We start from the raw sequence: 14,844 nt of genomic DNA, 5'->3' as shown, positions 1-14,844 counted from the left end.
TTTTCACATCTAGTTTCCAGTGCCATCAGTGGATGTTGGCAGTAATATGCCATTTCTTACTATTTGGAAATGCATAAATGATTTGGAAATGTTCTGTTTTCTTGCATATATTAAATACTGTGAAGTTAGGCATTCTACAGGAAAATCAGATGGGCAGAGCAGACATTACATTTGAAGGACAAAATATCAGATCTTTGTCAAGGAACAAAATTAATTCTGCCAAAGAGACTAACATGCTCTTCAGAAGTTTAACCTCGTGTTCTGTTTGATATTATTATGGGCTTGTTTTTAATAAAAACTGGTTTCTCCTTGCTTCTCCCCCTTTTGAACAGCTTTTTTTACCTTTCTTGCTTTCCTATACCCTTTGTGCTGGGCTTTTTCCCCTAGGCAATGAATGACTTGTCTCATACAAGCTTTGGCTTCTGCGTACAGCCTAGATGCAACTAATACCACATGGAGAGATGCTTGGAAAACTGATACATTTTGTTTTGTTAATGGCATGTTTTGCGCATTGGATTTTTTAACCCACTACTTTCTGCATGGATGTATAATAATGACTCTTTTGTTTAACATTAGATAAGCATGAGATCACCGTGGCACAGCTGCATGTGTAGTCACTCTTGAAGCAATTGCACACCTAATTGGCTGACAATCTTGGCATTTTTAAAACAAACACAAGCCTTTTAAAGACAGGGGACGTATTCATGTATGAGTAGTCCAATAAACCTGTTGGGTGTCATCAATGGAGCCCCCTGGCACTGAACAGCTGTGTGATGACCCTGATCCTGGAGGCAAATCCCAAGATCAAGAGACCAAAAAACAACATGAATCAGAGCAAAAATTATCCAAAATAACCCATAATGCTTTGGAGAACATTAATGTGATTGGTCAAGGCTTGAAGCACCTTTTCCAGCATCAGCGCAGGAGGTCGTCAGTTTCTCCACATGATGTTCAGCAAGCTCAGGCTGATCTGGAGCCTGAAATGGATCTGGAAAGCCAAAGCGTCTGTGCTGAAATTGATGGTGTCTCCACCCACCCCACAGCTCTGAACCGGGTGCTTCAGCAGATCAGAGTGCCACCTAAAATGAAGAGAGGGACGAGCCTGCACAGCAGGCGGGGCAAGGCAGACGCCCCGAAAGGAAGCCCACAGATCAACAGAAGGTCTGCCCAAGATATTCAGTCAGGTCGGCCCAGATCGTCATCTACTACAGATGCTCCCACAAACTTGTCCGTGATGGAGATTGCTTCTTCTATCTATGTAGGTGGAGAGGAGGCCACAGCAGCAGCAGTAAGTTACTCAGATTTACCTTTGGTCTTTATCATCTCCTTGTATGTTTTCTTAAGCCTTTTGAATCTTGTTTTTAAAAGCAAGTTTCTTTCAGCAAACACTAATGCTACTGTGTTCAAAAGCTTCGTCAGCGGTGAAGCAAAGAGCTTAAAGGATGCAAGCATTAGTCATTTTCTCACATGGCAGGTGGCTTATTTTATATGTATTTGATCAGTGAAATGAGAGCTACTTTTGAAACACATTTGGTTGGTTGGATGGCACACCACAGTCAAACAAGGAGTGATGGGAAGAGCAGCAGCCAGAGTAGTCCTCCTTAGCAACTGTTATTTAGCTCCTGCAACAAAACCTTGCATTTACGTAGATGGCTTTTTTCTTCTCTTCTTGTTTTATTGCATATTTTATAAAAAGTGAGGAATTGCAGTTTGAGTGAATGGTGCTGTTGAGAGGCTTTGGGAAGACTGGCTACAGCCTGCGATTGAACTGCAATGCCAGGCTGACTGAATCTGATTTAGATCAGTCTGGCTACTGTGCTGACAGGGGATCACTGCTGTCTCTTTTAGTTTGTCTAGCCTGGGTGGAAAAAACGTTCACCGAAATGACAGTCTCTCTTCTGTGACGTGACGTGTTCTTGCAAAGCTATACATATCATTTTATTGATGATATCAAGAAGTAGTGTTTGTCTTACCATCTCTCTTCTTTCCCAGATCAATTTAGTTGAAGCACTCTTGGTTTTTTGGTTTGGTTTTTTTTTTTTTTGGTTGGTTGGTTTTTTAGAATAACTAGGCTAATTTGAGCTATAACCTATATTTTCCTAAAATTCTTTGCAGGTTTGTTCATTGGAGGAAAAACCCTTTGATAAAGATAGGAAGCATTGTGAAACTGATTTCTGGTTCGTATCCTCTTAATTAAAGGGGGTCTGATCATGACTCTTGGACCAAGAGAAACAATCCTGCTAGTGTTTGATGCTGTTGAGATAGCACGGTCCTGAAGTTTACGTAGATTTTTCGTGATGGAAATTTGTTCTTATATACTACAGTTTCTTTGACGTTGGCTAGATGATGATGGATTGGGGCTGAATAAGATCTCCTCAGTCATCCAGAGGTTGCCTCACCTTGCCTCTGCAGCAAGATTGTTCCCTTGTTGTACATTGTTTTCCTCCCCTTGAAGCCTGCTTTGAAATAGTGCAAGTGAAAACCTTTTCAGAGTATTCGGCAGTATAATATGCTTTCAGTGTATTTCCCTGATAGTCATCTGGAAATTGGCATATCTTGCATTTATAGATCGTAATTACAAAGTATTAGCATGAATTACAATATCATTCTAAGGCAGTGAGTAAAGTTTCCTCTTGGGAGAAGCATTGAAGGAGTCCTCCTTGAGCTGTATCTGAGGTTTTTGTTTCTTGCCAGCAGTTAAAAGAACAAAAATAGTAATAAGGTAGTGAGGAAAAGTGTACGCTCTCCTAGGATGGGTTAACTTTGCAATTGTGCCATGCCAATCGAGCCATTAGGAGGCCTCAAGAAGATGCCTCTTAATAGCTTCAGGTTTATTTGCCTACTGGCTCTCTTTTCATTGTGAGTGAACTCATGATCTTTGTTTCAGGAGAGTTTTGGGGAAAGTTGATAGTTTTCTGAGTTTGTACCCAAATCCAGCAACTTAAGTTTATGAAGCAAGCTCTGATTTGTTGGTTTAAAACTGTAGTTCCTTTACTTCATGTATGAGCAGGGAGATTGTACAGGCCTAAGCATATTAGGTAAGTAATATGGGAATATGGAAAAAGACTTGGAGTGAGGTGTCCTTTCTCCCAGCTACATCAGCTGGTCTGATGAAATGTTACCACCTTCGCCTAGATCAGTGGTCTCCAAAGTGGGGTGTGCGCAAGACAATCCATTGGAGTGTGGGAAGAAAATATTCTTTTGTACCGCTAATAAGTAAAATACTTTCTTGAAATAATGTTTGTTTTATCTTTATTTTCCCTTTAATTTCTATTTTTGTGTATGTTTTTTAATGTATTAGTTCAGTAGTCCATGTATATAGTTTATAAATAAATCTACATGTATTGACAGTCCATGCTGAAAAATCTTTTACTGATACGGGTGCGCAATCAAAGTTTGGCCTGGATGAATCGGATCACTTGGCAGGAGTGACTGGAAAATTGAGAACTATTAATCTGGTAGTAACTGCATTCTGCTACAGCATCTCCTATGTGTGAGAACAAATTTAGGAGTCAATTTTTGATAGATATGGCCTTTGATTACAGAGAAGCAGCAACTGTAGCTGTTCTCCCTGTTGAGAAGCATGCCATACTGAGAAGCGTTTTCTGTGAACGGTGCTTCTGCTACTTAACCAAGTAGTCGTCTCGGAGGTGGATGTGAGAGCAGTTCTTGTTGCTGTTTGTCATGTTCTCTGCTGGTATGCCCTGTGACATGAAGAAAAGGGGCTGTTCAGGCTTTCTCCCCCCATATTTAAGAGAGAAAGGAGGGGACTGGAGTCTGAAAGAGGTAAATGAAATACATGTGAGGAAAGGCCTTCTTTGGGGGCTAAAACATCCAGAGATCTTTGTGACCAGTTGTCCCTCTGTAGATTTTAGTGAATTTCCCGTTGCTTTTTAATATTTGAATATTGCACCATTTTTCTGGCAGACAATAAAGACGTATACTACAGGTCTAAAGTGACATAACCAAGGAAACGCTGCCTTGCTTTTTCGTTGCACTTTGGGGAAATACACCTTTGTCTGATGTCTAATTTGGGCATTTTGGTCTGGTGGAGAAGCTTTGTACAGCATTTATAGTGTGCTTGAGCTGACCACAAATTTAGATTTTGACCAAGAGGATTTTCCTTTGTGGTAACGAACCGATGGATGCAGTGGGGAAGAAAGGGGACAGACAGTGAGCATGTTGACCAGCAATCTCTGGATTGCATCTAGAGCATAGCCCTCTGGACTGTGACTATAAGGTAGGCTTTCGGAAGAGCAAGGGTCAAGAGTGGCTAAAGTTACTGATGTACCTGGACAGCCATGAATTTTTTAAAAAATCTTTGGAACATGCGAATGGAAAATCTGATATATTTGGTGTTTTTAAATGTAGCTTGCTTGCTTACAAACCACTATTGCAAGAAAGTGGCAGCTGCAATCTCCCCTATGCATATGAGCAAGAGGGAGGCAATCAGCTGTTCTAGCAATGTTCATGTTTTCCTTTGTAGTGGTACTTATATCTTTGTGGTGTGTGCACGCAGGGTGGGAGCCCTTTGTTGCGGGGCTGAGGGAAACTGTGGAAATGAAGTTCATGCACTTCAGCGTAGCTCCCCTCTCCCGTGTGATCCAGAGCACGTGTGCTGCTTTGGGATGTAATACCTCACCCTCCTTAACCTGAGCCCTCCAGTTCCTCTGTTCTAACTTGGAATTGCTTCCTGATGTGCATTCTGAAAAGTACGGGTGCACTCGTAGATAGAATCCAAATAAACACTTCGGGAATGCTGCAACATTTGTTGATACGGCTCTGAGTTTTGTTGTATTTACTTTTCCATTCTTGTTCTGTGTATTTCTTAAAATCTCACTTAATTCTCTTTTAGATCACAAAAAAAAAAAAAAACCCTGATGGAAAATAGCTGCACAGAAATAAAAAAATGTCATCTTCTCTATAAAGTAGAATAAATAAAATCTTGTTTACTGGTCGCTTCATTCTGTAAAGATGTTTCAGTCCTGTAATGTGAACCTGGAAGACTTGTCATGAGTTCACTTGGAGTCCTGGCTTTGCCTGAGTTATCATGTGTGTGCTTTCTTTAGTCATAAACCTGTTCCCGTTTGTTGCATAGCTGGTACTTAAACAACACTTCCTAGCTAACAAGACCCTGCTTGGGCAGAGGGAAAGAGCTGTTCAGCAGCGTGCAGCAGCTGATTGAGACACAGAAGAAATAATGCATTTCTTTAATGAGAACAGCAGTGTTGGTGAAAGATTTAAGACTTGATACCATCTATTCAAGTAAAGAGTGGTAGTGCTTTTTATTAACCTGTTCAGTCACTTCCAGAAATGTAGCTATGAACTGGGATAGCATTTGTGAAGGCCCTTCCAGTTGCAAAAACAAAGAGTCAGCAGGATTTCAAATTGCTTAGAAAAAGGAAGTTTTTATTACAGGTATTTTTATTTAAAATAGTTCATGTTGATGAAGAAGCCAGAGGACCATATAACAAAACAAATTTAGGTATTATGGCAACTCTAAAACTTAATCTCTAATACCAATCTTCTTGCAAAGAACATTATTTTCTTAAAGAAGTATTTTGTAGCTATGTGTAAAGTTTGCCCATTCTTTTGACTGCTACTAGTTTCAATATTACTCTTGCATGGTTTATTTGGTGAACAAAGACTTAAAATGAGAGCACAGAAATTTGGTTTTTTAACAGAACCAAGTAAAAAGCATAGCTAAAGCAGCTCTCAAGTGTGTTCTTAGTTTAGTCAAGTTTTCTAAAGGAAAATGTGTGTTCCTGCTGTTCCCTTAGCATTATTGTAATTTCAGTGTTTGAGTGTTTATGCTTGATTACTGGCTTTTGTTAAATATAACATTCTGCCCAGATATATGACAAAACAGGAACTTTCTTGATTGTGCATAGTCTTAAGTGGGCTCAGAAACTTTGATTGCCCTCAGACTCACCAGCCTTTTCTAAGTAAGCAAAAGGCAAAAGCCTTGCATTGTATAAGCTACAGTTTCCTTCAGAGATTTGACATGCTTGAGTGTGCACTCAAGCTGAGGCAGTACTGATTCTGGCTGTGCACTTATTTACACATGCAAAATTACAGGATAAATATGGCCTGTTGTTTAACAGCATTACATTCAAGATGCAATTAGATGACCCATTGCTTGCCTTACTCAGCATTCTGCAGTTGTACTTTCATGTGATGTAAATTTTTTCTTTTATGAAATAGACTATGGGATTAAGTAATCTCTAATATAGTCTTTCCCCACCACAGTCCTGCCTGAAACTTTCTCAAATCTTCACAGAAGATGGGTGCGTGCATAAATGGTAAATATATTGCTAACCAGCTTCAGCTATGATCAAAGTTGATTAGTGTCTGAAGGAACATCTGGTTCCTGCCTAAGGATGGTGTATAAACAGATGCTCTAAATAGCCAAGAGGGTGAGGGAAAACAAAAAGTGCTGTGGATTCCAACCAGTGACTTTCTCTGGTTTGTAAATATCAAAACAAGCAAGAAAGGGAGAAAATTGGTTCGTGCTTTTACTGACTGTAATGATCTGATTAAGGGACTTGGAAAACCCATGGTGGCAGTGTGGAGCTGTCTGTCATTCTTATCCCAGGCAGTGAGACTGTGTAGTCAAGCACAGCATCTCTTGTTTCTGTGCTTTGCAAAGTGCTGAAGTAAAAGCTGTGATTGTTGGAATCTAGTGGCAACGTGGAGCTTTGCTGTTGCTCAGTTTTGTTTTCCATGGATGTCCGTTTCCAGAGTCTCTGCACACTACATATATTTGAGCTGAAGTAATTCACCACTATGAAACATTTCTCCTTCCTTTTCCTTCACATTTCCTAAATCCTACTTCTTTGTTCTGGGTTCTCTGATAAGAAAATGGAAGCACTTTAATAATTCACCCAAAGTTTGTAGAAAGCAGCAAGCCTTTTGGCTCAAAAGACTTTGAGCAAAACTGACATAGTCAACAAGGTATTCAACATGTTACCTCTGACTAGTGAAAGGGAGATCATCTGCTGAGTACTGATTAGTACAATATCTCCGCTAATTAGTATCAGGTGATTAGCCATGAAAGCCTGGAAGACATTTGAAAGAATTTGGAACCCAGTTCACTAGAGAGAGTTATTACTGCTAACCACAGAGATGCTGAAGGGAAAAAAAAAAATTCTTCCATTATTTTACAAACTTTATTGGTGCATGGTTTTTATCAGATTTTGGTGCAAGGCCAAGAAGAACTAGAAAGAAGCAGAAATACTTTAATTTGAATGGATTTGTGATAGACAAAATGTCTAGTGAGTGGATCCCTGCCAAAATGACCATCCTAGATGGGTTGGTTGCACTGAAGAATACGTGTGCGTATGTCAGGGCCTGGAGTGCACTCCCCAGTTTCTAGAAGTTTAGCTGTCTGCGTCGAGGGTCAGCTGGCTGGTAAGAGCTGTTGTGAAGAAAGTTAGGTGTAGTCTCAGCAAGGGCCTGCAGCTGCTCCTTTGGGAGCTGCTTTTAAGCTGAGATGTTTGTGCTCTCAGTTGATCTGAACCCAGACCTATGGACTGACTTCCCAGATTAACCTTGGACCTGCTTCATTGCTATGGACCTCTCTGGTGATCCAGACGCTTGGCTGAATGCAGTTGCCAGCCTTGGACCTGGCGACCTTGCCTGGGCAGCTAGGGAGTCCACTCACTCACTAGTGAAGTTTTCATCCTTTGCCGTGTGAAGGCAGCTAAGTGAGCATTACCTGCCACTGAAGGTCATTTGAAGTATCTTAACATACTTTTCACCGATTTGGATAAGGAAAGGAAAAATCTGCCAGTTCAGCTGTCCGGACTGCAATATCCTGAACTCCCAGAGATGTTTTGGCAGAGGATGTCTGGCCCTCGTCTCAGTCCATGGGCAGGGTCACTTGATTTGTTTAGATATTGTGGTACATTCAGATATTTTTTGACAAAACTGGAATGCTTCCAGAGAGGGACACTAATTTTTGCATAATAGTAAATCCACTATTTGCCAAGAACGCAAAAAAACTTTTCAAGAAAAGGTTTGGTTCACAAGTGACCATGAATTTTCTTGTCACTTGGAAATTACTCATCAAGAGGGCACCACCCACAGCTTGCCCAGATCTCATCCGTTATGGAGAATGAGACCTAAAAATCAGGCGGGGGTGCTAGTCTCAATCACTGGTAAAGAAATTATGTTGCACCTGCCTATTATCTGTTACTACCTTTTGTCTTTTAGCAGATAGTCTGTAGGAGGGGGAGAAGAGTTTGGTGGGAGAGTTGGATTCTTTCTTTTCCTAGGAAATTCTGCCAAGTCCAGGTGACACACCCCATTTTCTCTCCGGAGAGCTGGTAACAGCACTGTCTCACAATGTGGCACAAGAATTGGAAGAGTTATTCAGGAGCTCAGCGCAACCCTACACCTCAAAAAGTGGGGATTTCTATTCCCCCCCGCAAGAGCTAGAAAGACTAAGACTTCTGCTGTATTGCTATGAAATCTACATAATTTTGTAATAGTCACGTGAGGTACCCTTGACTTAACTTGCATAGGAAACACACAGTAAAAATTGGGAAATACAGATGCTGTTTTTTTCACAAAGAAGGACAGAATGTTGTCTGTTCGATATTCTACGAAAAGCACTGTGTGTTGCGATATTAGCATAATATCTTGCAGTTATTCCAATCTGAGACATGCTATCTTAGCTATAGCATGTGTCTGTAGGTATTAGGTTTAAAGTGTGTTGATTCTGCTAGAAGTTACAAATTAATGGTAGACAACTTGCTGGTTAAGTGCAGATGATTATACAGCTTTAACATATGACAGCTTTTACTGACTTCACAGTATAAAGATGTAATGCATTTAAAAATCAACTACACGTAAATTTTAAATCACTGATATGATTACTAGCAGAGCTTCTTGGTTTATGGTTCAGTGAAATCAGGAAAGCATGATGCGGCCATTTGTTAAATCCACTTTATAAGAGACATTAGTGTGTTTGGCATTTTGAGAAGCCAGCTTAGCATTCAGTATGCCCCACTGGCAGAATTTTTGACTAAATTAATGAATTGCTAAAGCTATAACTTGTTCAACAACTGGTATTGCAAAATTAGTTACAACACAATTGAAATGGAGTCAGTAAAGAGCCAGCTAAAATCTGAAATTATTAGAGCAAACTTAAATGCAACAGAGATGAAGTGTGAACTCAAACTTTAAACACTGTCTTTAAGTTACAAGACATCTGAAGTTTTTTCACATGGTGTTACTCTAACGCTAAATTTTCCTAATTTATTTCATCTCATTGAGAATTATTTAAAGTATCTGGCAGATAACATTCAGTGATCAGGGTTGAAAGTCCTCTGGTTCCCTGAGTTCTACTCGAGTCTGTATAGATTGTGTATACAGCAAACCTTCCCTTGATTTTTTTTTTTTTTGTTTCATATTCACTTTCTCAAGACTTAGCTTATTTGTTTCCTTCAGCTCTTCATGGTCTTATCTTTTAGATAAGTTCGGCTTTTTTAATGAAACACTACCAATTTCACTTCCTTGATTTTGGTGTTTGCTGAGGACAGTGAAGAAACACTGACTCACCTTGCCTCAGCAGGGAATATTTCCTTTGAAATTCTTTAAGAATTTCATAAATCTGGCTATAATTGGAAAAATATCACTGAGCTACCACATTGATCCATCTGTTGTGAACATACGGGCTATACAAGCTACAAGGACAAAGAAACAACGTATATAATGGAAAAATTGTGATTTAATAGTGACAAAACCTGCATAACGTAGGAATTGTAGTCAAGCAATATAGTTCTTATTTTTCTGATTCATGTCTTCCGTCATCGTTTGATCTGCTGACGCCTACTGCTGTTGTGAGGTAGCCTATTTTTGTCTGCAGTGGATGTCTGCCATCTATTATGGAGCTCTTCTGCCCCCATCAGATAGATATTTGGTGGCGAACTGTACAAGGCTGCTTCAAGTGCCTCCCTCCTCCCCCGTTGCCCAGGCGTTCATCTCTACTGCTGTGGTTGGTACCGCTCATGTAGCAGAAATTCCTGCTCTGCCTTCCCTACTTTCTTTATTTTCCTTCCAGTGTTCAGATTTCTGTCATTTAGAAAAAGTAATGGACATTTTGTTCTCTTTCAATGATTTTGTTGTTGCACTATGGTACATTGAAATTAGTGGTAATGCATTCTGTTAGTAAGACAGCATCCTGTAGCTGCTACATAATGCTGCACCGTGTCTGTGGTTAAGTCTAAAATTTGCCTGTCACTGCAGAAGATTTTGCTACATGTAGATGTAGGAAGTCAGCAGACTTGGATTGCTGAGAAATTAGCATTTAGTTATATTTTATTAGAGGCTTGTAAAAGCCTTTGCAGGCTGCTATGGAATTGTCAGTGCTTCTTTTTGGAACGGCAGGAACTTTACCTGTTGCAAATGTATTTGTGAAGCCTGGATGAGAAGGAACTCTCGTGCTTCTGTCTAGAGTTTACTACTGAAGCTTAAGACCTGTTAAACACATCCAGACTATTTCCTATCTTCCATTTTTTGCAGAGTCAAGCCCTGGGCTTCATTCTTCTGTGCGAGGCAATGCCGCACAGTAATTTAAGTCTATGCTCAACTCTGCCTACCTAAATGTTGTTCTGAGCTTAATTAATGTTTGTGATTTATTTGCTTGCTCAGTTGGTCCTTCTGGAAACTGTTATGCTTGCTTTTTAACACCAGGTGCTGTATCTGAGATACAGTTTGCAGAAAGGGAAAAAAACCTTATCTTTATCAGCATGGCCATGTTGATGAGGTCAGTGGCAAAAGTGAAGAAGAAATTTTGTAATTACATTTCCTGGTATACTTAGAAACTCAGGCCACACCAGCATGGGGCAGCTGTGAAAGGCCAGGAGTCCTCAGACCGGGAAAGACCTGAAGCACATCTTGGAACCTGAGTTCTCCAACCTGCTCCTCTCCTTGTGGGAAAGAAGTGTCTCATGCTTGTCGGATGGGCACAAGAGCTGTGTGCAAATTCTTACCAGTAAAAGAGGCTAAACTGATATGGTACTGATATTTTCTGGTCTCATCTCTATTCTGTCTTTGACAGTTTAAATTTCTGAAAGCCCTCATCTACATGCTCCTATCCTATCACCATTTTTTTCCCTCCTTTTTTTTTTTCCCCTAGAGTCTTTGTTCCAACTATATGAGCCATACTGAAGTCGTCTTCAAATGCTGGGTACAATGTTATAATTTATATTGCATTTTTAAAAATACCTACAGTCAATGTCTGTCTTTTACTCCTGATCCAGAGTTTGTGGCATGCCGCAGATTTCTCGTTAGGCTTCATTTTTCCTTTTCCAGGAGCTTCTTTCCCTGGCCTGCTTATTTCATGTGGCAGGGTCAGTTTTCAGCTGTCTCCTGATTAGATACACCTACACTTTCCTTTTCATGCTTGGAACCCTATTACATCCCCCACGCTAAACATGTTGCCAGGAAGCTTACAAGATTAATCTCCTCAAAATATTGTATTGTTAACCCAAGAGGGGTTTTTGGTTGGTTGGTTTGGATTCCCCCCCCCGCCATGTTTTATGTGTGGATGCTGCAAAGTTTTGGAGTCAAGAGTCTTTATTTCTTGTTTCTTCTGCAAAACCCCTGGAACAAGGTTGGGACTCGGCGAGTAGCAAGTTCCCTGGCTAATCGGGTCAGAGTGAAGTGTTCAGTGCGTTGTCACTGCTGCTTACAAACACAATAGAGCTACCTGCTTATTAGTGTGTTGATATAATTTAGAAAAAGTTCTCTTACTGTGCAAACAAAAGCATAATAATCTCTTCTGTATCTTTACAGTACTAGTTTATGTGAAGAACAGCGTTAAGTCTGGGGCAGGTGTCAGAGTTTATCAAGGGGTGGGATAGTCCCTTTCAGGTAAATGAGAACTGTGGTACTATGTTAACTTGGCTTGTAAACAGGTTGATGTTGTAAGCATTAACTCATGTTTCCATGGTTCTCCAAAATAATGAGTACTGGATAAGCCTGATTCTGTGTGGTGCTGAGATCCTCTGCTCCCAGTGGGAATTAAGGACATTGAATACTTTGTGGTGTAAGGGAGAGTAAATTCTTAATAATCCTCTGCACTCAAAATACTTTTAGTTCACAGCATTGTTCCATTCTCTGTTCTCTCAATTTGTTATTGAAATGAAAGGGCAAAATGTTACCTCAAAACCACAGATTGGATTTGGTCTAACACCTCATTTACATACATTTGCATGTGTAATAATCCTGCTGCATGTTGTCAGGCTTTGTATAGAAACTGAGAAATGAGATTGTCATAGCATGGAAAATAATGTAATAATTAAAGTCTTACCGAGATACTTCACTTGGTCTTGTATTTCAAGCAATCTAAATTTAAATATTTTTGCATAAATCTTTTCCTGTAGAGGCAGCCCACTGAGCTGAGAAATCAGGATTGTGGTGGTTTGAAAATGATTGAGCCTGCATGGGTCTCACTTTGGTTTACTATACTTTCAGAGCTTTTTGTGGGGTAATGAGTTTCATGTGAAGACATGGACAAGCAGAACAATATTCAGGTTCCAGAGATACAAAAGTAGCGGTACTTTGGTGAGAAATTGTGTCCTCATGAACTTTTGTCAGTGCCATGAAGGTAATGACAATGCTCAACCACTGTGTTGTGTTGCATTGCAGCCAATGCCTCTGCGGTTAATTCTGGTGATGGTCACCTTCTGAAGGCTGATGTTTGCTTTCATAAAGAGACAGGCATTTCTGAATGATGTCCTGCTCCCTTCCCTGCTGGCAGGAAAAAGTATGGGAATGAACAATCAACAATAAAGGCCAGTGTTACCCTGAAATCTTACCATAATTTTAGCAGAAATAAAAATGCATCAGGCATTTTCAGGTAATAACTATGCCGCAGTTCTGAGTGGCCACCTGGCAGAAGGTGCAGTGCAATGACCTGAGCAGGTCTTTCCCTTGGGACAGGGGAGGAGTGCTTGATGCATCCATTTCATCCGCCTCCCCGACCCATGGTCAGTTGTTAAAGCCTCCTGTTTGACGTTTGAAACGTTATTGGCACGCTGTATCTGGATAATAAATAGACTTTAGCCAGTCTTTTTCTGTAGGTTAGATGAGCAATGTGCAGAGCAGAAGCGTGGCAAACAGCCAGCGGGTGATCAGAAGGTAACAACAGGATATGGGAGGAACAAAGTTAAAATAATGGAATGGAAAAATGGAGGAAATCACACTCTCTTTAACTGAAAGAAGAGTAAAAGACCTATCCAATTCTACTAGAAGGACTGGCATTTGTATAGACTTCCACGCTGGAATAATGAAGCCTTTTGACGTTGTTAGGGTTTTACGCAAAAAATACAAAATCAATCTTGCTGAAATAGAAATCATTACAATATGTGCAACACCTTGTTTTTTTTAACCACTGAGATGCTTATATGGTTTGCTCTCATTTGGACTTACATGCCAAGCATTGGTGTTAGAGCAAGTTGGTTGTGAGGTCAGTTTATTCATTCCGGGTTTCTGTACAGCGAGCTGATTTTGGAATATTTGGTGGAAGCCCTTGGGTGACACCTTCTGGTATCACTAAGAAGGCAGACCAACCCGAATTAATTTAGTATCAAATTGTTTAGTGGATTTGCAGCTTTTTGCCTCCAGAGGCCCAAACATTTCCAAGTTGCCATTTGCTTGCCTCAGGGTTACAGGAATGATAGGAAAAGGATTTGCTGTCCTGTGGCAAGATCCCCGTAGGGCGGCTGTCTAAGGCACCAGTCGCTTCACTTCTGCTGCGTCCTGATGGGACGTCCTGTGTCCTTATCCTCTTTCCAGTTTTGATGATCAGTTTTCAAATACTTCAAATATCTTTGGATTTTGGTTAACAGCTTAAATATATATTCTGTTACTGTCCACACTTTAAAAAAATGACTACATATGCTTCTGGAATAACAGTTTTCAGTCCTTAGTTTGCAGACTCCTCAATATTTTCCAGTGATGATGTTGACCCCATGAGTATCAAAAACCTACTAACAGTAAGCTTGCTTTTCTTAGTTACTTCTAATTACTCAAGTAGTCACACTGGTCTACAAACTACATATTAACATAAACAAGGTAGCACATTCAACTGCGCCACCCTTTCAGTATATATAGCAGAGTTGTAGAAGAATGAACAGTTTCCCTCCAACTGTAAGTAGTCTTTTAAAGCAGTAATTTATTTGCCAGAAACATTTTTCACAAATTCTTTTGTCCTGAACACCATGCAACACACCTGAGACAACCACCTGTGAAAAGACAAAAGGTGGAGTTTTTTATAACATTAAAACTGTGTGGAAAGTCTACTGTGGCTGTAAACAATGTCTTAGATCTACAAAAGATCACTTAGGCTTTAACCCATTTCCCAAAAGAACAATCAGTCTTCTTAACATCATACTGTAGTGTTCGCTCTCCCATTCAACTTACGTAGGTGTAAACATTTTTGAAATTTTTTCATAGCTGATTCTGAGTAAAACATTTTGTAGCTCTGGCTGTGAAGGACTGTTTTTATATTGAAAATATTTGTCATATAAATAGATTAGGTTAATCACAAGCCCTTCTGGAAATAATATGTATGATTTTACTTCCAGTACCTGGAGCTGAGTCATGTTAAAACAGCACTAATCTTGCAGAGTTACTGTAAAGGGAAAGTTTTTACTCATTTGGAGGGGTAAAATAGGAGTTACCTGTACTCTGCAAGCGACAGAAGAACCTGAATGGATTCGTGTATGAGTTGCATTTCAGGACAACAGTAATTTATTCTCTTCTTAAAACTGGTGCTGCAAACACCTGGAGCTACAGATCTGGGCTTCCAGCAAATCTGAACAGGCAGCTGTG

General features: G+C 40.0%; 1 protein-coding gene across 6 annotated transcripts in view; it reads left to right on the top strand.

The window, feature by feature from the left end:
* Window positions 1-14,844, top strand: part of TMCC1 (transmembrane and coiled-coil domain family 1) — a 211,400-nt gene that overhangs the window by 110,105 nt on the left and 86,451 nt on the right. For 4 of the 6 annotated variants that reach the window (XM_087745337.1, XM_087745339.1, XM_087745336.1 and 1 more), the window contains one exon: window positions 577-1,288. The exons of 1 other annotated variant lie outside the window; for it this stretch is intronic. In XM_087745337.1, the coding sequence (XP_087601463.1) occupies window positions 743-1,288 (546 nt within the window). In that variant the 5' untranslated portion in view covers window positions 577-742. The remainder of the gene's footprint in view (window positions 1-576; window positions 1,289-14,844) is intronic. One more of the 6 variants, XM_087745340.1, reaches the window with a different exon arrangement.

The sequence above is a fragment of the Nipponia nippon genome, unplaced genomic scaffold (assembly GCF_047370975.1).
Source record: "Nipponia nippon isolate SJK-2023a ecotype South Korea unplaced genomic scaffold, ASM4737097v1 scaffold_9, whole genome shotgun sequence".
NCBI lineage: Eukaryota > Metazoa > Chordata > Aves > Pelecaniformes > Threskiornithidae > Nipponia > Nipponia nippon.
This window is presented reverse-complemented; position numbering and strand designations above follow the sequence as displayed.